General features: G+C 41.4%; 1 protein-coding gene across 5 annotated transcripts in view; it reads left to right on the forward strand.

The window, feature by feature from the left end:
• The first annotated feature begins 383 nt into the window (after positions 1-383).
• LOC133346950 (striatin-3-like) overlaps positions 384-24,589 on the forward strand; it is a 103,628-nt gene continuing 79,422 nt past the window's right edge. For 4 of the 5 annotated variants that reach the window (XM_061558783.1, XM_061558782.1, XM_061558779.1 and 1 more), the window contains exons 1-2: positions 385-1,086; positions 22,829-22,932. In XM_061558783.1, coding sequence (XP_061414767.1) covers positions 793-1,086; positions 22,829-22,932 — 398 coding nt within the window. In that variant the 5' untranslated portion in view covers positions 385-792. Of the gene's footprint in view, positions 1,087-22,828; positions 22,933-24,589 lie in introns of all 5 variants that reach the window. The other variant, XM_061558784.1, reaches the window with a different exon arrangement.

Below are 24,589 nucleotides of genomic sequence, written 5' to 3' on the forward strand. Positions count from 1 at the left end.
GCCACGTGGTGCGCACCGAGCCACGCCCACTCAGCCCAGTGGGCGGAGCTCAAGTCACCGGGGACTGAGTGACGTCATCTCAACTGGTTTTGCATTCCCCAGTGTATATGGGAACGGGGCTCGTCGCCTCCGCACCCACGTGACGTAGTTCTGTCTTATCTGCTCCATGAAATGCAAACTCGCTTCGATGACGTCCGTTATTGGGCTGTACCAAATGCGCCGTACGAGGCGGGGGAGTTTAGGGGGGTGGCTGACTCGAGCAACACTTGAGAGGACCCGCGGAGCGAGTGCCGTAGGGTTGGAGGGAAAGCGGTCAGTGGGTGGCGCTATCTGTCCCCCCTCCCCCGTGAGGTTCGGCGGGTGGAGTCGCCCGCTCCGAGGAGCGGCCCCGTCTCCCGCCTCTTTCTCCTGCAGCGGCCACGGAACCGCCTCCTCCGCCGCCCGTCACTCGCAGCCTTCGCCCTAGACGACTCTGAAGGCGTCTTGTTTCCCAGTCGCTCGCGGTGTAGATGCCGCTTTGAGAGCGAGGAGCAGCGGGAGGAGGAGAGGGGGACTGGGAAGAGGAGAAGGGGAGCGGGGCAGGGACGCGGCGGGGCGGGCAGGGCTCGCCATTGTGCGCGGGGGCGATGGCAGCGGCGGCGACCCGGCTCGTGCCGCTGCTGCTCGTCGCATAGCCTCGCCCGTCCGCAGCCGACACCGACACCAACAGCAGCAGCAGCAGCAGCAGGAGGAGGAACAACATCAGCAGGAAGAATAAAAGCAGCAGCATCTCGGACAACCACCGCGGTCGGTATGGACGAGCACCCAGCCTTGCAGGTTGGCTCGCCCGGCCTCAAGCAGCTCCAGCAGCAGCCGTCAGGGGGATCCGGGCAACAACAACAACAACAGCAGCAGCAACAGCAGCAGCAGCAGCTACTGCAACAGCAACTCCAGATGCATCAGCAGCAGCAGCAGGGCGGCGAGGGGGGCAGCGAGTCCGGCCGGCCTCACTACTCGATGCCGGGCATCCTGCACTACATTCAGCACGAATGGGCTCGCTTCGAGATGGAACGGGCGAGCTGGGATATGGAACGCGCGGAGCTGCAGGTAACGAGGGGGGGTTTGGTGGTGCCTAGTGGTGATGGATGTCCTCAACATCGCCACCAGCCGATGGTGTTGATGTTGTGGCTCCGTGCTGGGAGGAGGAGGATGAGGAGGGAAGCGTCTCCCCTCTCCGCCATTTTGGAGTCAAAATGGCGATGGCGGCGCCGATTATTTTATTTTTAAAGAGCGAAGAGCGAAGCGGAGATTTGCGAGGGGTCCCCTCGTGGCTGCGTCTCCCCCTCGCCGGGAGTCGTCTCCCGCGTGCGAGACGGCGCCAAGGGGCTCCCCGCAGCCCCCCTCGCCTTTTGTCTGGAGGCGCCGCGGAGCCGCACTGTACGGGGTACAGTGAGGGCGGCCACGGCTCTCGGCTCCGCCGGGCGCGGCTCCTTCCTGGGTTCCCCGTCTCTCAAAGTTGTTCATTTACCAGTGTCCGTGTGGCTTTTGCCGTTGTCCATGTGCTTTCGTCTGGAAACCCCTGTAATTGTGCGGTCACGTCTGTGTGTGCGTGGTGATCGGTGTTCGGCCGCGTCTGTTTTTGTGTGGCCGTATCCGTGAATGCAGCGCGGGGCCATCTCTGTGTGTGGCTCCTGTGTTTCTACGATCCTGTCTGTCTCCACGGTGCGTGAATGTGTATCCCGCGAACGTGGCAAAATATCTACGTCCTTTCCCATGTTCAGTAAAATACTTTTGGATGTAGAAACATTTTAAAAGTGACATCGATTAGACAATTATAGTCGGCAACAGCTATGCCACCTTCCGTAAATCACAGTCACATGACACTAGTGGTTGCCATTAAAGAAACCAATTCCGTATGAAAAGCAATCCACATAGCTGCATACATTTCCTCTTAAACAGAGATGTTTTCTTATGGAAACAGACTGTGTGTGTGTTCATGTAACGCCATGTCTGGATCTCTGTGGCCTCGTGTCACCCTTGAGCGCGTATGATCTGGTCTGTCTCTGTACGAGCCAGTTGGTTCTTGTACATCCCAGTCTCTCTGTCCGAGCCTGTCTACAATACATTCCACTTATTCAGTCTAGTCCTCAAGAGTCTGAATGCTTTCAGCAGGCTCCAACATTGGGATGTTTGACCAATTCCATTCATAAATGTTTGGCATTTTGGGATGAGGCTGGTGTACACAGAAAGTAAACGAATGATACTCTATATACACTAACACTCAACTCCGAACAGATGGATTCAGAAATCGGTTGCTGTGCTGCCATGTTGTAGACACCTTACAGCCTAATTCTACAGCGTCTCCTATTATCACGCAATTAACCAGGGTGAAACGTACGTGGCTTTATAAGATATCTTCAGGTTGGGTTCGTTCATTGTGATACAATCACATGGCCAAATTATGTTAATGTGGTCCTGTCTGTAAGGCCCTCTCTGTGTCTCTGGCATCATCTTTCTTTTCCTCTATCCTTCTGCTCTGCCTGTGATCAAATCTGTCTGTTGCTATATGGTACCCGTCTATTTCGCCCATCTGTCTAAATTACGTGTTTTCTTGGTCTGTGACTGGTCCTATCTAATTTCCATCTATCACTTTGGTGGCCTATGGTTGTTTATGCCTTGGTGTATTTGCTATTATCTCTATGGTACTCTCGCTCTTGTGACTCTGCCACTCATGGCTTTGTTTGCATAAATATGTATATCTCCATGTACTCCTTTCCATCTCTCTGGCTTGTCTCCTTATCTGTATGACCTTGTTTGTGTAGCCTTGTCTTGCCTCTAGTCTCACTCTATGACCCTTTGTTTTTGTCTTTGTTATGCCATATAATCCTGCCTTTTTCTCTCTGGTGTTGTCTGTCTCTCATTGTCTATTTTTGTATACCTGTCTTTTCTGGCATTGTATGGTAAATATGTCGTTGTCTCTATCTTGAAATTCTGTTTATCTTTAGTGTTTTCCTGTGTCTGCCACATTGTGAAGCGTAAGGTTTAAATGTGTGTGCCTGTCTGTCATTCCCAATTTGTGTCTGTTTTGTCGAATTGTCTCTTCCTTTTTAGTCCTTTCACTCCATGCTTGATGTCATTGCTGGAAAGAGATACTCTTTCCAGCTTACTCTTGATTCATCTGTGTGGTTGACCACTGAGATTGTCTTGTCAAACGGAAGGTGCTTTATCAAAGTTGAGATTATTCCGATGTTTATGAGTATTACCCATTTGACAGAGATTGTTGCTTTCGGGCAGGCATTGCCATCTGAGCTCCCTCCAACAAATAGAGCCAACCCTAATGGTTTATGTCAGTCTGACTAGTTATGTTTTTGTTTATCGGATTGTGCTTGTCATTTAGTCCTGACTCAACTCGCTGTCCAGTGATGTTGAAGCTTGATCCTTTTGTGGATCGATACCTGATATTGATGATCTTTGCAAGTTACATGGAAGCTTTCATTCATTTGGAATGCAATGATTCATTGATTTGAAATATAGTATTGTTGATACTGCTTTAGAGTCTGTACTCGTAACCTTAGATTCATTACTGCATGGTAGGAAAATTGATTCTGAAGGTGGAAGTCATATGTTTAAGTGTTTAGCATGAGAGTTGAATCTATTTAGAACTTTAGCATCACATTCACGTCTGAGTTGTAATTTTTGGGGGGCTAATGATTTGTTTTTATAGTCGTGAGGTTTACATTTGTGCCAAATTACAACAGCATCGCACTTTAACAGCATAATTTATGTAACTCAGTCACAATCACCGGAGGTTCTGTATGCAGAAAACGATTGGCTTCAAAAATCGAATTGACCTCAACGAAGATGTATTGAAACATGGAGATTGCAAGTTGTAACATTTATATCCTTGCTTTGCACTTTTGTTGCTAGAGTATTGTAGTTTTGTTACTTTGATTATAACCCTCTAATATGAGTGATGTATTTCTCAACAAAGTATATATTTTTTTACAACAAAGGAGATGATTTAATATGTAACATTAAAACTACGATATGATTGAATAGTATGCTACATACAAATTATCTCAGTGAGTTCCCTAATTACTCGGCTATCCAGCAACCCAAGTCATAACGAAGCTCTAAAATGTGCTCTCTGAATTCTTGTTTCCTGCCTGTGTTCTTTGGCTCATGCGCCCTCAAACTTCGTGTTTACAAACCCAAGACCTGGACAGTGCTCGTCTGTGTTGATGGCCTGGAGTCAATGGTGCAAATTCCACAGTTCCTTAACAGGGACCGGTTCTTTTTACACGACAACCAGAAAACCTAACCCAAGATCACGACTCATTCCCGGCCTCTCGTTTTAAACCTTGGCTTAACCATAGCCTTAAACCCACTTCTCCCTCTTATTGGAATAAGAAGCCAACTTGAGCCGTGTGGAGGCCGACAGATGCAGGGTGCCCGGGCTGGGCAAGGAGACTGCTTCTCCAGCTCTTGACACCCGACACCGGACCCAGCTGTCGTGCCCGGTCAGTGGGGCCGTTACTTGAAACCGTGCACATGGACGGGTATATATAACGCAATGGGTCTTAATTTTAGACGAGTCGTATTATTTTATCCTCGCGCCTTGGACTTTTTGCTATGAAGACACAACTGAAAAAACGAATATCGGTTATTTTGTTGATACAAACCTAGACTCTCTGTACCGAACTGTTGGACACCATTTTTTTATTTGGTTAATGAGACAAAGGACTTTCAAATTAGCATCTAGTGCGTCATTGTTGCGCCCTAGTAACATCGTGCAATGCCACTCCCATACATTTAATTACAACAGTGCAGGCATGTTGGTTGTCGCAGTCTTGTTGGACAGCCCATATTTGTCACAACCAATGTACGTATCTGTGGGTTGCAGCTTTAAGTTACCTCTGTAGCGTTGTGCATCCTTGGTGGATTTGTCAATGATAGACCAAAAGCGCCACATGTGAATGTCTAAATTGCAGCGCAAATAGGTAGGGCGTGATTGTTTTCGACTGTCATTGATTTTTATGCCATTGGGTACATATTTTTATATCTTCAGTGGTTTGAGTGAGATTTGTGCGTTTTAATAATAATGCGTTTTATTTGTCCATGGAAGTCTCACGGACTGTCAAAAATTTGAATGCTTGGCCAATTCGATTTAGGGTTTTTATGTGGAAGGGAACCGGATGCGGGTATAACACTTACATAGGTCCACATTGGCTCACAAACCCATTTTATTTATTAGCATCTTCTGGGCACCTCACATCCCGGCGGGTTGGAGAGTTTCATAAACCCATGCCTACAAGAGTACTGGATTATGGTTGCCCGGCTGAAGTAACCCATGCCCAACTCGCATCATTGTGACGCTCGCCAAAGCATTGTCAGACCACCGGGTCATCCTGTGCTCAATAGGAAGTCATTTCTCCTCTGCTGCCCCCCCTACTGTATGGAGTAGCCTCTCCCACATTGTCAGCACTGCTTGCTCAAGTCCAGGCTTCACACTCTGTTCTCCACTGCCAATAACTGCGCTCCTTAACTGATATTTTGTATCCACCTACTCTACAGGGTGATTTTTTTCTTGCACACTCATACCGTCACCACTCCCAAAATCGCAACGTCTTTTCCTCGGGGGAATATCTCGGGTTTTCCCTGCCGCAGTCCTCCATTGCCTGATGGTGCAAATGTCTCCTATTTTTACAGAATATTTAGATGCAGTCACATTAATACGTCATTGTCTTGAATATAAATTGAAGTGAAACGTTTATCAAAAGCTCCGTCTTGTGTAGGATTTCACAAGCAAAATGGCAGGCACACGTGTCTTGAGATGTTTGAGCTATAAAGGGCCTCAGCGGGGCTGGGTGTAGTGCAATAACTAAGTGGTAAATGTAAGAACTGCAGCCCTGCTGGCCTGTCCATGGCTCCATGGAGAAGCCCGACAGTAGGATATCTCGAGCTGCCTTTGTTCGCAAATAGCGAGTAAGAGGGATTGTGCAGTTTTGATAATATTTGCCTCTAGTGAATCGGTGGCTAATAATTTATAACGTGTGTACTTTATTGGGTTTTCGCAGTAACTGATTGTCAAAGAGGGACCGGTAAGTAGGACAATAAATGCTTTTTGCCGAGTTTAGCATTGCCATAATAGTTTCCTAAACAACATGTTTAGCTCTTGATTTTGAACACATTTGCTTGAGTAAATGTCACCGGCAGCAAACAGCTGTGTCAACGAAGCCCTCGTTATCATTACCAAGGTCAACAGTAATCTACAGTTTAAACATAATTGACTTAAGTGCAATTTGGGCTTTATTTTAAGAGATAAGTGTTACTTTCTGCGAAAAAATCTAACCGTTTATAGTTGATTACCTTATTTAAATAATTACTTAAGTTAGTGGGCCTTGTTTTGTTTATTGCTGCGATAAAATTTTGTATTGCCTCTGCCCATGGAATTTGAAAGTTCTAATTACTCCTGGCTGATGCTACTAAATTGCTGATTTGTCTTATTGTGTTGAACCACAGGGGTCACGTTGAGCTAAAGAATGTCACTTCGTGACTGCAGGGATTCATCTTCTTGGTTCTTTCGGTAAAGTCTTTACCAAAAGAACCAAGAAGATGAAGTCGTGCTTTATTGTTTATTTTTTTCTACCTACGTTACTTTACGGAAAGAACCAAAGAGTATAGATGTGCTTGTCATGTATAAAATGCTTGAAACAAATTTAATGGAATTTTTAAATGCATAAATTCTGGATTCAAGACGGCCAACAGTGAAGTGAGCTGTGTTGAAAAGTAAAATTATTTAACCACACGAGCCTTTGTAAAAACAATTGCACTCGTTCAATTTGGTGACAAGCTGAGGATGTGGTATAAATACAGCCCTATGCAACATAATGTAAATCTCCATTATACTTTCAACAAAGAGACTAAGTTATGTTTTAAAACACATCCCTGACCTATAGTACATACAACATATTGAAGTGTCATTAAAATGCTTTTTCACGTGTAATTTTGTGTCGGTGAGACACGTCTTCCTCTGGGAACTAATCGGGGTCTGCCATAATTCAGGTCCCATGGTTATGATTAGCCTTGTCTCCCTTTGTTCCAGCTCCTCATCTCTGTCCTCCATATGCCCACACCCTTGTCGACCCGTATATACACACACACACAGAGACAAATGCCTTCGCAAATCTGTCTCGGAGACTCCTAGACTCACCTTGGGGACCCATAGACCTACACACACCCGTATACTTCCTTGTTCATTCAGGCTCGAGACCTTCCCTTTTCATCTGTCTATGACTGACTGCCTCTTTCTGTCGAAAATAAATGCGCACTGTTTCTGCACAGCAACTTAATATGCGGTCACATTTTAAAGCTATGTAAATCGACATTGTATTGTGCGGTATATAGCAGTGGTTCTCAACCGGGGGCACGCGGACCCCTGGGGGTACGTGAGATGATTTATAAATGCGTGAAATTATATCATACATAAGTCATTGGTGAATAATCATGTATTAATCTGCCAATATAAAATAACTATGAAAACATTTTAATCCACATGGGAACCTAGATCGATATAAAATACCTTTCTAAAGTAATCGATCACTAACATTGGTTTTCAGGACTAAACAGCAAGTACGAACAAATTGCAATTACGTCACCGCACGCAGAGCATCCCTTGGTTTGTTTGTATTTGCGTGCAGTTACTTGCTAGTTAGGATACCTCACAAAATGGACAATTTTTTTAAATATTAACGTCCATTATTCATACATTTATTTCTCAAACATTTACGGTCAGGCAAGGTGGTAGTACTCGGTTGATACAAATTTCAACAAGGAGTATTACAGAAGCCAAAAATGTTGAACCGCTGATATCCAGTAGCATTCCTCTGTGCCACCTCAGGAGGAATTAGAAGGAAAAGATCCTGTCTCTTGCCATACATTTGCCAACAGCGTGTCACGTCAACATTGGATTGTTGATTATGGCGGTGTCATTTTAAAATACAGTAATCCCGAGTTTGAGGTGGTAGATGCGTTCCTGAAAAGTACTGCGTTAAGCGAGGAATCGCTCTATCCAATCACACTTGCACAGTAAAATCAGCCTGCAGTCATCCCATGTCGGGACAAAATAATGATTTGAGGCTACGCCAGCGTGCTGTCACTCCCCAGTAGACCTCGGCAAGGTAATTTACCCTTTTTACCGGGAAAAGGGTAAAGGTAAAGGTGTCGACATGCCAAGGGGTAAGGTAAAGGGTAACAGGGTAAAGGTAGCTCGGAAGAATTAGCCGGTAGGGTAAAGGTAGCGCGAAGTATTACCCGGTAAATACGGTACCTTGTTTACCGCTAAAAGCTCCGTGGCGCAGTCCGTAGCCTCCATTTAATAAGTAATATATTAAAAAAACTTTTTTTTAAACACGCTTTTATTAAATGTACGAGTAATGGCAGAATTCCACGACTCCAGGAAGGTAAACGTAGGCTTATTTTTTTTACATTTTAACTTTTACCTTACCTTGCCGAGGCCTACTCCCCAGACTGTTATACCGCTTAGCTGCACAGCTCAGGAAAACCGTTCGTCATTCATTGCTCGGACACCGCATTATAGCGACGTTTGTTCCGTGTTGTGCGAAATTTGTTTCCAAATATAAGAACCGCGTTATCGCGAAAACGCGTTTTTATGAAAACACTTTTAACCGTAGATTTACCGTCTGCGTAGGATGGCTCTGCAGAGTCTTTAGCTTGCTTTCCATTTGGCACTGCACTTTGTACTAAATGAAACCTGCTCTGTTCATTGCCTTGACCTCTACTCTAAATCTGGTTTCCATCTATCTTAATGGAAGAAGATGCACCGGTATAAGTTTGTTTTTAATGCTATCGCTATTGACCTTGAAGTATATCTGGGCTGCTTGTTATCACGTGTCATGAATGACTGACCAATTTAGAGTGTTCATGTGTCCATGACACCTCTCATACCTGGTACAATCTGTCTTATTTACTATTTACGATCTCCTCTCAATTGGTCTTCTTTGGTGAAACAGATTATCTGTTCAGAGCGTGGGTCCATTTGTTTTGAAATCACATTCAAATGGTTGTCTACTTAATTTGCTTTGCACCATATTTAATATGCTTCCATGTTGATAGCACGTGTTGAAATGTTCTTCTTCCTTCGTGTGGCATTGTAACACGTCCCTCTTAAATTAGATTAGTGCCAACAGGTTATGGTTAAACAATCAAGGATCTATGCGTATGAATGTAGGTAAGGTCAGAGTCGACAAGCAGGTTAATGTAATTGTTTTAAAACTTTATTTTCAACAGAGAAGATTAGGTATGGAAACAGTAGACATAAAGTAAATTCCCACATTATTGTTGACTTAATGTTCACAATACTGTTGTGTGGGAAGTCAATCGCGGTTGTCCTGAAGAGAGATTAGCCGTTGCCACATGTGTACGCCAGTTTATGAACTACAAATGCTCAAATGATTAATAGAGTGATGTCACTGTTTAGTGAAGAGCGATGTCACTGTTTAGTGGCCTAAGTAATGGTGCCCATGTGACATTAGTCTGCGCCTGAAAACAGGCACACAATTCAAAGGGTGCTTCAACAGAACAGTGATATGACGATATTAAAATATTGATGCTATTAAAATTGTAATTAATGTTAAAATTGCTATGATGTAGCAGCATGAATGTGACCCGAGAAGGAAATGCCAGGGTCTTGCACAATAATATTGTGCCATGGGAAGGAGGCATCAGCCCTTCTTTCACCTCCCCTTACCTGCCTTCCTCTTTCACAGCTCCCACCCAGTGCCTCTTCATTTCTCCGATCCCACACCCACTGAAAAAGCTAAAATGTCATATTTTTCACAGTACAATACATTTTACGTGTAATGTCTCTAAATGTAACTGCATCTCAAGATGCTGTACAAGAATGCGTATATGTATTGGGAAAGGCTCGATTAAAAAAACATGGAGAAGGAGGTGGGGGAGGAGGTTGTTGGGCTGAGTGATACAGGGCCAGAAAACGGCTGTAGTGCAATGTTGGCTGACATTGAATACATTGGTGGAGTGGGCCTGCCAATCAGGAGTGCTGACTGCCGGGAGGGGTAGGGAATTCCGGGCAGCAGGGTCGAGCAGACGAGGATTGACCACCCACAGAGGAGAGCTATGGGACTGTATTTGGCTGTGCATGTTGTACATTCCTTTATAATAAAGAAGTGAATAAACCAATAAACAGTACATAAATTAACTGACACTTGCTGTAATATTCTGTGGGTTTTGTTTGTGACTTAAGATCCTTTCTGGTGAGAAACATACAAAAGAGCATAACATGCAGTGAATCTTATTGGTTCTTTAGGTAAAGTCACGTAGATATAAAATGGTTTTTTTTATAAATAGAAAATAAAAGCAGTGAATGTTCGTATGCAATGATTAATTGCTTAGAATACAGTATGTTATAATGGTAATGGAACACGGATCGAATGGTGCTGCAAAGAATGTATTATTTATGATTATGCAATTTGGAAATATGAAAGAGTGATGTCCTGCCCAAATGATCATTGAAACTATTCTTATCCTGTTTACAGCCCAAAACCCGTGGTGGAATTTCAAGTTTCCAATGGCGGAGGCAAGCCTCTCCATAAGACAGTCCCTGTTAGCTTTCCCACAATGTGGTCTTTAGTCATAAACCCCAGAAAGTTGATAGGCCGAGTCCACTTCCTGCCAGGATTTTAACTCGCAACCTTGTGAGTCGCTTACTCTACCAACGAGCAACTCGGGCCGATTATGCTCGTTGCATGCAAACGATATGCGAATATACCTCTTGGCTAATGGAACAAACAAGATAGACCTGAGCAAACTACACTAAAATAATAATCTTGCATTGAAGTGTGACCCACAATCATAACGTTATGTCATTTTCTCATGAGGAGGACTCGTTATATGCCCACCATCAGGTGCATGTGGTGTGCTGTGGCTTTGCATGTCAACAGACTGGATTCATCATCAAGTAGTGCCACATTTTGCTGGCATCAATCTTTTATGTGGTCATCAAGCTATTCTCTCTTAGGTCTTCCACTCTTTCCAGTTTTTTCCTTTTTTCTGATCAACACACTTTAAATTTTTCTGCTGTTGTTCATCCTACATATGTGTCATAATAATCATATATTTAATGTGCAACGTTTTTCTTCTACGTTGGCCACTCTTTGGTTCCAGCTTAGATGCAGTATCCTTCTGTAGCAATATATTTTCAGTGCCAATATCTTATTTCTGTCAGTCTTTTTTAATATCCAAGTCTCACAGGCATATACATCTGTACTGGACATGAATGTTCTTCAGATGTTCAGTTTGGTCTTGTAGGTGATTTGCTTGCTTCTCCATATGTTATTGAATCCTGCCATTACACCTTTTGCCTTTGCGATCTTCGCTCTTATGTCTTTCTTGCAGTCGTCCAATGTCAGTAGACTTCCCAAGTATACAAATTCCTTTACATTCACAATATTGCCGCTTTTTATTATTATTTCTTTCTCAATGTCCTCCCTTCCAAACACCATAGTTGTATTTTCAACGTTAATCCTCAGTCTTGCATCCTTTCCTGACTTATTCGGCGTATTAATACTTTACTGCAGTAATATGCTGGAAAGATTCACAAAGGATAGATTGGTAATCACGAAATGGTGTACTGGGAGGGGGCTGGAGGTTTCATGGATCTGAGTTGACGAAACACTACATGGATATAATGTGAATATGCAAAGTGTAATAATATATGTGTATTTGTTTATTTGTAATGCATATATCTTAATCTTATAGTCTAGGCAAATTTCAGAAACAATTGAGGCCTTGCCAGACTTCAAACACTGTTCACTTTCCATGTGTGGCAGATACAACTTGGGCTTGGTTTCTCATTGGATATTGTGGTGACTCATACATAAATGATTGATTATTACGTTTACTTGTTTATGAAACGTGCCTGTTTTGGAATCTGGATCATTGCTGAAGCATAGCTGCCACTTGCTAATATTTTACAGAGCATTCTTTATTTTTATGTACAATATTCTGGAAGTGTAGGATGTTGTGTTAAGTGGTGTAGGATTATGTAATGTCATATTTTGTGTACCTGATTCATGCACTTGGCAGTTGCTGATTTGATTGCTCCATTATTGGTGTGAAATGTGCAGTAAAATGCAGAAGCAATTATATGAAATAATGTTCCCCATGATAAAAAAAATTGCACCTGTTTAGATTATTATAATTACCCGATCAATGTGTATGTGTTTTATCATGGAGGATGGTGTTTTTGATTTTTGAGTGTCGGTTTACAATTGTGAAAGCTAGACAAAAACACGTTTATAAATCATCTGAACCAGTCACCAACCCTCATTGACAAGTGTGGTTATGAATGATAAACACCCCGAATTATTGACATAGAATGGGAAGGCCTTCATCTAGAATTTTATTAAAAAACAGCTGAAAATAGTTATAATGGTGTTGACGCTTGAGTTTATAAAATGTACAGTGCTATACATTACAGTACAGCAGTTTTCTTCACACTTTCTCAAGCACGTGTACCCAAACTGGCTGGCCCAGCTCACATAGAATGTGTAACGGAATGTGACCAGCTTTGATGGCATTATGGACTTACAGTGGGAGCCGTTTAGTATTGCTTCGTCATAAAGATTTAGTTGCCATAATAATTCAGAGGCCACCGAGCCCTGAAGCATTGGTTTGTTACTTGGTCCACCGTACACCACGCTACCTCTATTATGGATACCATTAAGTTATTGACGTTTGTCTCTGTGCATTTCCTCATGTGTAGCACAACGGAGGCCTATCCTGTTGGTTTCAGATTTTGTACGCTTCTTAGAACTGGACTATATCCTTATTAAGTAATTGATTACCCTATGAATTATCGGATTGATTTAGTTGAGAAAATGTGAAAATAGCTGGAAAAAGTCTCACCTCTCTTTCCAGAGTGAGGTTTCTCGTTTGGGGCACTGTACCCTGTCCCCACCACCCAGGATGCCTCGCTTCATCTCTGCACTTGTCCTGAGTGCCATTACAGTAGATTTAGCCACAGACTAATATTTGTTCAAATGTGATGTAAAGACAGGCAATAGTTGCCTTAAAGTGTTAATTGGCATCTTGGAGGACTTCATTTGGTACACACCAGCATTGAGCTGTAGGCGGTGTATTGAAACGTTCAGGACGATGAGAGAACCTTGGCTGTAGCTGTGCTTGGAGCAGCTACACTCCTTCCTCCTTGCAGCATGCCCTCAGTGAGGAGATTCACAGTATGGGCAAGGCCACAAGAGGTGAAGACAGACTTACTCATTAGGCTCATGCCACACACATCCCACCTATTTCGATTAGAAGTAAGCTTGCTAATAGGAGATCCTGTGATCCCTGCCAATGAGAACATGCCTGAGGCTGAATATTCAGAGCAGAATCAACCCAAGACCACTGGAATAGACCTAATGTTCTTGAAGGACCAACCTGCCAACTCTGAGCCTGATACCTTTTGCGATAGATAAGTGGAGAGCTCTACATTCACTGCAGCAACGGTCCTGAAATGTAACCTTCAGAGGACAGCTTGCAGACACAAGTTTAAAGTTAACATGCATGCCTTGGCATATTAAATGTGTTTTGTCTGCATGAGTATTGGGTGGTGCTCCTCTCCATTGGCAGTGGGTATCCACGTTCTTATGGTAGGACTGGTCCCTACAGGACAAAGCAGTTTTCACGTCCCACAAGCACAAAGTAGTACTTATTTTCTTGATCCCACAAGCAATATGGGCCAAGTGCACCCCTGATTAATTTGAACTCGGCTTTATATATGCAAGTTGAGCACTCTTACCAAAGTGTCGGCCATCGTCGTGATTGCATGTAAACACGTTCAGAGTGCGCAGGACTTGCCTCTGCTGGAGAGTATTGACGCTGTTTGACCTTGCAGTTTACTTAGGTGCTTGTCTCTTGCTTGTATTTCAGCCGTGATGGAGCCTTCTGCTCTGAAATTGCTACGGCTTTCAGACCTCCCTTAACTCTCCTTAAATTGAGCTGCTGTTTTTATTTAAAAATGCAGCGGATGTGGTGGGCTTATCGCCCGTTTACGTTTCCATACACTTGCCTTTGCACTTCACTTCTGGATGAGTTCCCATTTTTAAACCTTAACCCGTAGTTTGGGTCGTTTACATTTTGGATTGTGCTTATTAAAGGGCTATATGTGAATGGGCTTTCACCAGCTGATTAGTAAATGTTTAAAAAAGATATAAGCACTTAAATTTCGATTTAAAGCCTTCGTGACTGCAGGGATTCATATTATTGGTTCTTTCGGTAAAGTCACGTAGAAGGGAAATAATAAAATAATAAAAATACAACATAATAATTCTCACGTTTCGGCCACAACGCAAGCAGCCGTCCTGGACGCTGTCTTTCCGACAGCTCTGTTCTTCACCTGAGGACGGCTGCTTGCGTTGTGGCTGAAACGTGAGAACTATTATGTTGTATTTTTATTATTTTATTATTTCCCTTCTACGTGACTTTACCGAAAGAACCAAGAATATATAAGCACTTATCAAAGAAGTCAAGTGACCTTCGGACTGCACTGGCAGCTCCTAAAACCAAAGACTGCATTCACGCACTACCTTGTCCTGTTCATGCTCATAATATTACTACATCAAGAAGGGAATGTTTTTCCATAACCCATCGAATTATTGCCTGAAAATTCCTAACAAGCAATTACATGTAAGCATTTTTAGCATTTGTCTTTGGCATAGGTTTTCTAGTGGCTCTTGGTATGTTGAAGAAAAATGAATGTCAGGTGGACTCTGTTCCATTACCTTGACATTATAGGTAGGGACTTCCCTACAGCAATGTGTGTATGGCACACTGCTTCAACAATACAGCACTGTTTTGAAACGGTTACTCTTGGTGTAATGTGGTTTTCAGTTAACATCAATCCTGATAGCCATCTGAATGTTTCACTCAAGGTTGGTGAAATAATTAATGTGGTTTTACAATGTTTTATTTCAAATGTGTGAGGTTGCCCTGCTCCTGATGCGTGTATGTGCACTTACGCTTCTGTAATACTATTTTTAATCCTATGATTCTTCCCTGCATGGTTACTGGAGGATTATCGATTCTTCTTTGGCCGATTACCATATTAAATTCTCCATTCACTCAAATGAGATTCTAACAGGGATGCTGCCGTGAAAAATCCATCCAGGGTTGCTTGCACGAAATGTGCACCATTTAACTTGTATCTCCATGCAAAAGCAACCAACATATAACATGCAACAGATAATACAAATTAGACAAATAATATAATTATTGAATTAAATTGAGCCTAAATTTTTCCAATTCATAAAATTGTTTGAGTGAGGTTTTGCATGCCTGACAATTGAACAGGGAGTATGAGGTCTTTCAGTGCCTCTGTGTGCCATTCCAATAGTCTACACTACATATCTGCTCAATTAGTCAATTACCTGAGTCTAGCAATGTAACGGCCTAGCACTAACTACAGTTTGCTGAATATTGCCCAATGTGGCTGAGTCTCATCAGTTATGCCCACCACTTGTGAAGGCGGCAGTGTTTACAGACTGGGCTTGTTAAATTCCTGTTATTACCTTCCCATTCCCGATTCCATATGCAACATCTTACAGAGCAATGCGTGCCATATTGAAACAAAACGCTGCACTATTAGGTAGGCGATTGTCCCTCTTAGGTGTGCTGAGCCAAAGGTAAAATTTATCATTCCTTTGGTAAGGACCCAGTCTCTTCCAAGCGACTATACTTCTCTCTCAATGGTCTTCATTTTTCCACCCACGGAGGGATGAAAAGTTAAGAGATGAATGTCGATAATGAAACCACCTCCAGTGCTATGGGTGGTGGGTCGGTGCAAACTTGGTTTGGAGGATTGGGCATAAGTGTGTGATGGGCCGAGAGTTTTCCTTTAAGTCCACATCCAAAACAACTTCGCTCTCCTTCACTGTTTGTTAGCAAAAACAAAAGTAATCGTAAGTTGTCATGAAATAAAATATACAATTATAGATATCGGCTTGGCAGAATTGACCAGAATCGTCATTGAAATATATAGCCGATGTCGGTTGTTTTGCATCGGGGGCCCCATTACTCTCAGGGTATTTATCGACCATGATACTAGCCCAATATAGACTATAATCTCTGTTGAGACGTATTACACAAGCATTGGCCGTACGCTTTAATAACAATCCACACTGTCAACCTGGCCACACGGACCCCTGCCGTACTTGATCACCAATGCTGATTTTGGTCAATTACCTTGTGAATGTTTTTCTGATATACAATAGTTACATGCATGCCAAAATGAACATGTTTATGGAAATTACATGAAAACCTCTTAAGTTTTGAATAATGTTTTCTCCCATTATTTGGGATAAACAGTAACAATAGAAGTAACATAAAAAGCTTTGGCATGCTGATGTCACCAGTGTGAGATGGTACATCCGCGTGTTGTATTACCACAGCAGTGTTTACTGATCTGTGCCTGTATTAAAATAGTTTTCCCTTAAGTGAAAAACACTTAGAAAAATCAACCCTGTTGGATTTGGCATTGCCATGAAGATCACGTGTCCCTATCCAGACAATCACAGTGGGCAACAACAACATTTAACATGGGTATGAACAAAGTTTTCCTATTACAGAGCATAGCTGTATTATATTGTCAGCTTTGTAAACTTTTATTAACACAGCGATACACACGCCATTGTTTTAAGCATCATTGCTTTAAAATAGCACTGCTTAACTTGGGCTGAAAGGAAACCTTTAAACAATGAAATGTTACATTTTCTGGCAACTCAGGTATTGTGAGCATCGCATTGCTTTTAAGCATTGGATTGTATGCCTACCAATTAGTATGCACTTGTTAGTCAACCTGTCATCCCCCAGTCACCAATCAATCATCGTCTCCTAACTAGATGAGATGTCATTGAGACAGTATAATTTCTCTGTCGTATAAATATGAATTTTCTACGGCTCGCCCAGAGCTATTAATATTTGTTTGGCGCTATACATACCAAAACATGTGTTACACTTGCACACAGATGCTACCACATACATTGTATCGCTGCACCAACCTTATGAAAGTCACATAAAAACAAGTAATTCTATTACCTTTTTTTATCGCAATGGAAATGAGCTGGTGACATAGTAGAAGTAAACATGGGTGCAGGAAACTACAAGTGGAATCTTTTCTGGTTTTGCAAAAAAAACGCAACCCAACGTTGTTGTGAGAAATGGAACCAAAATTGCGACATCCTAATCAGTCAGTATGGGAACATCCAAAATAGTTTTGTTATCCTCGTAATAAAGTGATGTTATATTTCTGATACTAGATTTTTGGCAATAATTGTGTATAAATCATTTTTTTTTAAATACTTTCAATTGTCCCTCTGACCTTTGAGTTTCAATAAAAGAAAATCTTGACTCCTGCCATTTTGAATGGCATTACCTAATATCAGGCTAATGACCATATGAAATATTTTATAGCCATTACCAATTTTCAGTTTTTGTGACGTCACGTCCTCTTTGTGTAATAGGAGCTAAGGGAACGTAATATATTTTGTAAATTAAGACTCATTCTCACAACTTTAAACTCTACCAAAAGTCCAGGTTGTTGAGCAGACATTCCTTATTTTTAATGTCAACACTCCATTCAGAGGTCCCCATAATGTATGCAAATGCATGGTGTGTATGCAAGAACTAGCTTTATTTAATTTGTACCTTCATATGCGAAATGAAACATAGCACAGTTTCATGCCGAGACTTGTTCGGCACATTATTTTCGTACTCTTGGGTGATGCGTGATGTATTTGCATTCTCAGGACGCTTTCACACCTCTTTCGTTAGCAATAAATTAGGACCGGAAGCCATTCATACCAGTAACAAAAGTTAATTAGCTGAACATTATCGTAAATCTCTCACAGTGATTCGTACAACATTGTGATAGGGGAGCTGAAACTCTTATTTACTGGTGGCTATGGCTGGGATTCAACATAGTGGCAGACTGATCACAAGTCCTTTTTGCAGCCGATGTAGGCCTATCAAAATGTTGCAGTCGCCACACCAGGCTGCATTCCAGAAGTAGTCGTTGATGTCTGGTGTGTGTACCACACCTGTAAGCTCCCCTCATGTATAACGCATGTCAAGAGTGACGGACAGGCACTTAAATACACGCTCTCTTTTTGTTCTCCTGCCTGACAATTTTTCAGTATTACAATGGATGCTGTTCATTTTTTAAATTTGAGGTTTTGTTGAATTTACATTTCTTTTGGACACATTTGCCCAAGTGTTTGAAGCATAGTGCAAAGCTTGTCTGTGGCTTGAAACAAATATTAGAAGTGAGTTTGAGGGTATTTAAATTTGTGAAATTTCAGTTTGAATAATCCCACTTATTACTTTGTGATATGTTTGCCCAGCGATATAGTCCTGGCACACATAACAACTGTGTGCATGTGTTGAAGGTTAATGAACGGATAATCAAAATATCAGAAATTTCACATTCAAAATAATTTAGTCTTCATGACAAATTATGGACTCTTAGGTTGTGCCATTTTCTATTTTAAAGCCACATTAAGGATTGAATTTCGCAATTGTTTTAGTAACCTTGTGCATTTTCAGGGAGGGATCTCGCACTTTATTTACAATGGAACTTGAGCGAGCCCAGATGAAAGCACGCATCTTTAGGCCACCCTTTTTGGTGGTGTTTGTATATTCTATGAACCAAAATAAATAACCAATTCATCAGTTCTCACCTAAGATGACATGGTAATCATCTTGAGCTATAATAACAAGTCTCGATGTGTAAATGCATGGTTTAAATATTCAGGAAGTATTAGCATTTGAAATGAAAATTTTACCTCGGAAAATCGTAATAGACGTGTGTAACAAGCCGATTAATGCACCTGGGCACATGTTAAAACAACACTATTTACACAACTGACAGTAGCATTTGGTTAAACCTGCTCTTGGTAAAGCATCCGTTGCATTAACCCCCCCTACCTCACCGGCAAAAATGCATGGCTTCCCAAGTATTACATGAGCTCAGTTCTGCATGTCCACTTGAGTACATTATTGAAGCGTAAATAACCAAGTCTTTTTATGTTTTAATCAAATTATTAATGTTTAGAAGTATCACGTGTACATATTTATATCTGCTAAATATAAACGTAATTTTTATTGAACCATTTATTTCAAAAGCTATTATAGAGATATTTTAGAACCAGAGTTTTAGATTTAAGTGGATGTTTTTGTGAAGTAGACATCGATTTGTATACCAGAAAGTAGATGGATTTTCATTGCTGTTTGGAGAGCATTGCCAGTCAAGGTTAAAGAGAGAATTTATTTTCCTTCAAATAGAGGTTTAAGTCAAATCAGTCTTGAGTGTCGGTATGTAAAGTGCGTGTTTTGGAGCTAGTCACTGGCCTGTCGAGTGGAGGAGATAGTCAAGTGGAGTGCGATCAACCACAACGTGGGAAGGCTTCACCCTCTGAAGTGTTTTCTCTTGCCATGTCTGGGCACCAGACATTGCACATTTGGATGCCATTGCATGAAGACCATGGGTACATTTAAGTTGGAATGTGCATTCCTGAACACTTCCTTCCACCGTGGTTTGAATTTACTATTCCTTTCCTCACAGTAGTTTACACCATGATTCATATTATAATTGCATTGGGTATGAGAAGAGTTGTTGTTTTTCGCTTGAAATTCTGGAAATTCTGAATGCAATTCATGAATTTGAATTCACTAGATTTATTTCCAGACTGGCTGCCCTTAACTATACTGCAGGTGACAGTTGAGGTGGAGCCTCCCGTTAAGTCGCATTCATTTGGTAGATGTTTGTGTTCACATATATGATATCGAGAAAGCCATCTGAATGAAGGGGTTAATTTTCTCATCAGCCCAGCCCACTCCCCAATCGCCACCACTCATTGTTGATCCCTTCACCATTGGCACTGGCCCTCCGCTGTCACTCCTGCCCCCTCCCCTGCTGGCCAACTCTTGCATTTATTGCCACGCAACTCAACGTACACCTGACCCTCACCGCTTACCAGACACTCGCTCACCAGTCAACTGAATGAGTTACTTATCACCCGACACCTCACACACTCCAAATACTCGCCTGACGTTTTATCAGACACTCCACTACTCACTTGGCCCTCAGCAGACAGTTCACACTCACCAGGCATATGCCACCTCTCACCATTCAACAGTCACTCCTCAGGATGCACTCACTTGACGCAATTCACACTCACCATGCATATTATAATTTGTATGGCTGTTACCTTTCATACTTTGCATTACGGCTTTCAATAACACTTCAAATCCAGCAGGCCGGGAATCACTGTTTGCAATTAGCATGCATCCTTGGTTTTTCATAAATTTAAAGTCATAATTGGTCTATGGGTCAAATTCAAGGCTAAAGGTCACTATTTTTCTGGCTGCTGTTGCCCCTGCACTGGCCCCTGTAAGACGAACACGATTGCAATAAATGCTGTGACGGATCTATTGACATGCACCGCATAGCTGCTGCCTCTTTCGTTGACGTCACCTCTTTCCTCTTTAGCCTTGCCCCTTTTCTTGGTGATCCCACCTCTATGAGACCTTCTTTACCAGTGGCAAAATATAGTGATAGTTTTTTACCCTTTCAACTGGTACAAAAACTGACACCTTTATACAAGGCATCATGTTTGCAATAACCACAACACAAGCAGTAAAAATGCAAACAAAAAGGATCAACTCTAGTAATGATAATGCTATGCACTGTCCTTGAATTTGATTGGTCCACACCCAAGACAGCTTTTCTTAGAGCCTAGTCTCTACATTGGTGTTGGACCAGATGACGCCAAAAGGCGACACCAATGGAGACTAGGCTCTAAGAAAAGCTGTCTCGGGTGTGGACCAATCAACTTCAAAGACGGTGCATATCATTATCATTACTAGAGTTGTTTCTTTTTGTTTGCATTTTGACTGCTTGTGTTGTGGTTATTGCAAACATGATGCCTTGTATAAAGGTGTCAGTTTTTGTACCAGTTGAAAAGGTTAAAACCTATCACTAGATCCCACCTCTTTCCGTTCATGTCACCACAACGTCTTGGGTTTGTTGGCCTAGGTTAATGGTTTACACATCACTTTGCCAATACCACAGGACCTTGACACATTCTGGTCAAAATGAGCTCTTATATGATGAAACTTAGTAAAGTAAATGCTGTAATCATATGACTGACTTATACATAACTATTGTTTATATTGATATAGGTGTTTGTGTAATGAAAGGATGGAATGTGTGGGTTGTGTATTGACATATAAAAGGAATGAGGTACTTATTACCAATTGGGCTGTACAGATACTAATCTCTTCGAACATACCATGTGCAAGGCAAGAAAGGTCTCAGTGATTATATCGGATTTAAATTAATCTTTTATTTAATGTGTTGGGGTTCGTCCTTGTGTTTGTATAACTCTCCAATGCGTTTTTGGATTTTTTTTTGGTGTGCCCTCTGACATGCGGAACATCCCGAATCTTTTGTTCTCGAAATTTGACTAAACACACGAAGACAACTTTCTCTGGGGTTGTAAATCTCGAATGCCGTGCACACATGGAAGATGATGTACTCGTCACTTTTGACGCCCGAGTAGATGGGGGTAATCCGCCCAGGTCATCTTGCCTGTGGCCCCAGTCACTGCAGAGAAGAAACATGCAGTGTTCTGCTTCCAGAAGCAGTCTATCACATGACCCCACAGCCGTTGTGTATGTACATTAATGATGAAGACAGTTAAGTTTAAGTGAGAAGTAATATTGATAGAAAAGGGTAGTTCAGGCTTTCTTGGAATTCAGTACTCGGTCGTTGACTTGCTCTATGAAAGGTGAATAACTAAAGATTGCCTGATAAGCTGGTTGGCATACCTCCCTGAGAAACCGTCGACATTCCTGGTACATAACGTAATCACAGCAACTACAGTGCTCGGTCAAATTAACTCTCTGCATTCACCATTAACATTTTCCCGACAATAGAATCAATTATTAAGCATATTTCTGATATAAGGCAATGTAGTGAAGTTGTTTTTACACTTTCCGACACAGCCTCTTCATTTCTATTTACTTTTGCGATGCTTGCCCATAACATACATGAACCTTAAATTTCAGCATTGTATTCAGCGACCACTTGATTGTATCTGCCATTGTTACATATGACTGTATTTAGTGTCAATATGTGATGTGGTACCTTCGGATCAGTTTCATTTGGGCACAAGCTTTAATTTCCATAATTTTGATCTTAATCCAGTTTCAGTAGTTATCCTATATATATACTTTAATTTATTTTTTCAGTTGTATTGCTTCTGACATAACTCTTTGCTTGTTTAGCAACCTTGTCCATGACTTTGGTTTTGATAATATTTATCCCGAGTCCGACTTTGCACCTTCTTAGTGAATGATTAAATCGTTACCTGCAATACATTTTCATTGGCTGTGATAATGACAATGTGTCATATGCCTTGGTTCTTGAATCCATATGTTGGAAAATATCTTCTAATGCTGCTCTCAAATTGTCTTTGTGTGAGTTATTGCTTGCCTAACTCGTCTAATTTGTTTTTGCTGTGGTATGCTGCTGCACTCTCAGTGTATATCTAAATGTATATTCAACAATCTCAATTGTAAAATAATTTAAATTTTATTATAAATGATTGGATAAATTTTTTTTATGTATTTTAAATGTGCTTTGTGGGCTTGACTGGATGCGTACACATGTTTTGTACGTGTATGGGTGTGTGCGTAGGTGTGCATTTATCTACTTTTGTGTGTGTTGTGCGTATTTTTGTGCATCTAGGCACGCATAGCGTTCTTACAAGGAGAGCGGAAGGGACAGGAAAACCTGAAAAAGGACTTGGTGAGGAGAATAAAAATGCTGGAATATGCCCTGAAACAAGAGAGGTGAGTTCATCGGGCTGTCTTTCGCAGGAATATCAATGCAACATGGGTCTTTATTCTTCAATAAACACAAGTGACCTGTGCTCTAGATGACCATGCGAATGTCTTGTGTGTCCACTAATTTGTAATGTACCTGTACTCGCTGGTGGGGGGGGGGGGGGCGTTACCGTGACCCAATTAATGAGGTTGTTCATAACATTACACATCACACTATACAGCTCCGATGTACGTGTATGTAATGTTGTAGCATACCCTCACCATGGCTGTATACAATAAATGGTGGGGGTATTGCGAGAAAATAAGTGTCTGCCCTTAAAGAAATTCACATCGGTCATAAATTGTATATGGTGAAATAAAAGACATTGGATAGGTGTCAACCATTAATGTTGTACAAAAATAGGACCTGTGTGTCAACATTGCAAATACTCATACGCCCTTTCCCACAGCATGGTACAGATGGAGTACAGGATACAATATTTGCGTGCTCGATTAACCAAAAAAAAAACCTGTATTATGGACTTTCAGAGTAAAAAAAATGTATAAAAATACTTATTATTAGGGGTTTTGGGTTAGATCATGTAAATATTTATGCGTTCTAACCCAAAAAACCTGTATTATGGATGATATTGGACGTGAAAGTGTACGTATTAAACATACTGTGTACATGTTTGGGTGATGTTTACCTTCCTTGTACTTCTACTACTATAATGTTTTTGTATTGTTTGATGTTGTAACGTTCTTACCCCGTGCCTCTACTGGACTTTATAGCTTATCGGATTCCACCTATAAGAATAGGTTTACCCTTTCTGGCAATACAAGAGGTGTTAAGATGTTAAAACACCAAACATAAATCTTTTGCAAGGAATCAAGTTTGCATTAACTATACATACTTGTGGTGAACATACAAACAAAAATTCCTCCTGCAGTATAAATATTCTGATTGTGATGTACGTCAGTCCAATGATGCCAAATTAACATCTGTAATAATAAATCGCGTTACCGGTATCTGTTTTGATCCATATTGCTCACCGTAGATATTGACCTGTTTGGAATGTACCACTCACTCAGTGGGGGGACTATACTAACAGTTTAGCATGGACTTATACTTTAAAACATAAAAAAACAAGACAACATTATAAAATCACTGCAACTGTTTTTGTACAATGATTGACATTTCTATTGAAATCAATGGAATAGGGTTACATTTTATTTGTAAAATTGTGAAATGATGGGATGCAATCACCTGTGGTTGATAATGGTTTTTCTCTCCGTGGGTTTTAGCAGATATTTTTTAAAATTAAATTGTAAATAAACTTTAAAATATGTTTTAAATATATTTTATTTTAATTAAACTTTAAAATATGATTTAAATATAAAACCACTTATTATTTGTGTGTTAACATTCCTGATTGGTAATGTAGTTTTGGCCAATCAACAGGCCGGAAAGCAAGAGTGTTACTGTGACACACGCACGAAACTACTAACATTTATACCTATATAGTTTAGAAGGGCCTGAAGCATTACCACCTTAAAACACTTGGCTCACCAGCCCCATTTCAGCATGCACATTCAGAACCAAGAACACCTCATGTATTTGTGAAGGGTCTTCTGACTATTCGACAACCATACTTGTCGAGGTAAGTGCATTGACGATTTACAA

This window comes from Lethenteron reissneri, chromosome 25, assembly GCF_015708825.2.
Source record: "Lethenteron reissneri isolate LAM-NWPU_2019-01 chromosome 25, ASM1570882v1, whole genome shotgun sequence".
Taxonomy (NCBI): Eukaryota; Metazoa; Chordata; class Hyperoartia; order Petromyzontiformes; family Petromyzontidae; genus Lethenteron; species Lethenteron reissneri.